The 1,302-nt window shown below is 43.1% G+C and overlaps 1 protein-coding gene across 1 annotated transcript; it reads right to left on the bottom strand.

Annotated features, from left to right (window-relative positions):
* Positions 1-5: 5 nt before the first annotated feature.
* LOC105316278 (85/88 kDa calcium-independent phospholipase A2-like) lies at positions 6-1,296 on the bottom strand (the record flags this gene model as incomplete). Its single annotated transcript, XM_011411103.2, has 1 exon — positions 6-1,296. A coding segment is annotated over exon 1 (1,281 nt), but the record flags the coding sequence as incomplete, so codon positions are not given.
* Between the last annotated feature and the right edge of the window lie 6 nt (positions 1,297-1,302).

The raw sequence follows: 1,302 nt of genomic DNA, 5'->3' as shown, positions 1-1,302 counted from the left end.
TTTCCATCAGTTAGTAGAGACTGGCTGGCAAAATGAGAGGCAAGACTTTCCATAGCATGAATATTCTTTGGACTTAAAAGAGAGAGAATAGACGTGCCAAATAGCTCAACTTCTTTGGTTTGTTCTTTAGGTGAAAACCCTGTCCCAAGGGACAGTACCATACCAAATTTAACAGGCTTTCCTTCTTTCTTTCCTTGTTCGATAATCTCAGCCATACCATCAAGAGTTGGGTTATTAGCAACAAGGCCACCATCAAGGAGCTTCAAATCAAAAAGGAGAGGAGAGTAATAAGGTGCAGCACCACTGATGTGACAAGCTTCCCAAACTTTGCGCTCCTTTGGTCCAGCATGTCCATCTCTAGGCTCACCATAGCTGGTCATCAAGTGAAGCTCAAAAGGAATAACATGAGCCAGGGATGCTGTTACTATCACACGACGAGATGGCTCTATATCGCCCATTTTCAGGAACTTTGAGAATGTTTGCTGGAAAGTTTCTTCAATCCTTCCCTTACGCTCGGATGCAGCAGAAGCAATAACATAACGGGCTCTACTCATGATAGCTCTCACGTTATAAGCATCGGCTTTTAAATAAGCTAGTGCACAGGCTGTTTGACCACCAGCGCTAGTACCAACTATGTAATCAAAGTATTTATACATACGTACAGAAGATGAAGCAAGGTCTGACATTCTCTCTTCAATATTCACTAGAATCTGCGTTAGAACTAGCACTCGCATTCCTCCGCCATCCATGCTGAGTACATATGTATCATTGCTTTTCTGAGGCTCTGGGACATCTGAATGCTTAGAGAAATATTTCTCCGTCTTTGCGCGTAGCTTGTTGCTTTCGATCAAAATATCGATGATGGTGTCAAGTTTGTCTGCATACTCTTTCTTGTTGAGAACGTTTATATCAACCCGAGCATGTTTGACGTGATGATTATGCTTATGATCACGGCGGTGATGTCGATGATGATGATCATGATCATGTTCTTTGGGTTCCACCGGACCAAATTTAAAAAGAGTCCCCAGAGCTAATTTGATATCTGGCGTCAGTCCCAAATCAGCCTTGATGCTTATAGCTATATCAAGTGGAGTCTCGCCATTATTGTTCTTGATATCTGGGTCAGCATCGAAAGCCAGGAGTGCCTTGACTAACAAAATGTTGATATTTGCGACTGCCATGTGGAGTGCAGTCTCTCCTGTCTCCTCGAACTGGAGGTTTGGATCAGAGTTGACAAGGAGAAGGTTGAAGACCGTTTTGACAAAGTCCTTGTTTACTGCTTTCATCAAGGGAGAGTAGCCA

This window comes from Amphimedon queenslandica, unplaced genomic scaffold, assembly GCF_000090795.2.
Source record: "Amphimedon queenslandica unplaced genomic scaffold, v1.1 AMPQUscaffold_2496_Cont25502, whole genome shotgun sequence".
Taxonomy (NCBI): Eukaryota; Metazoa; Porifera; class Demospongiae; order Haplosclerida; family Niphatidae; genus Amphimedon; species Amphimedon queenslandica.
The sequence above is the reverse complement of the archived record's forward strand: the minus strand, read 5'-3'. Positions and strand labels throughout refer to the sequence as shown.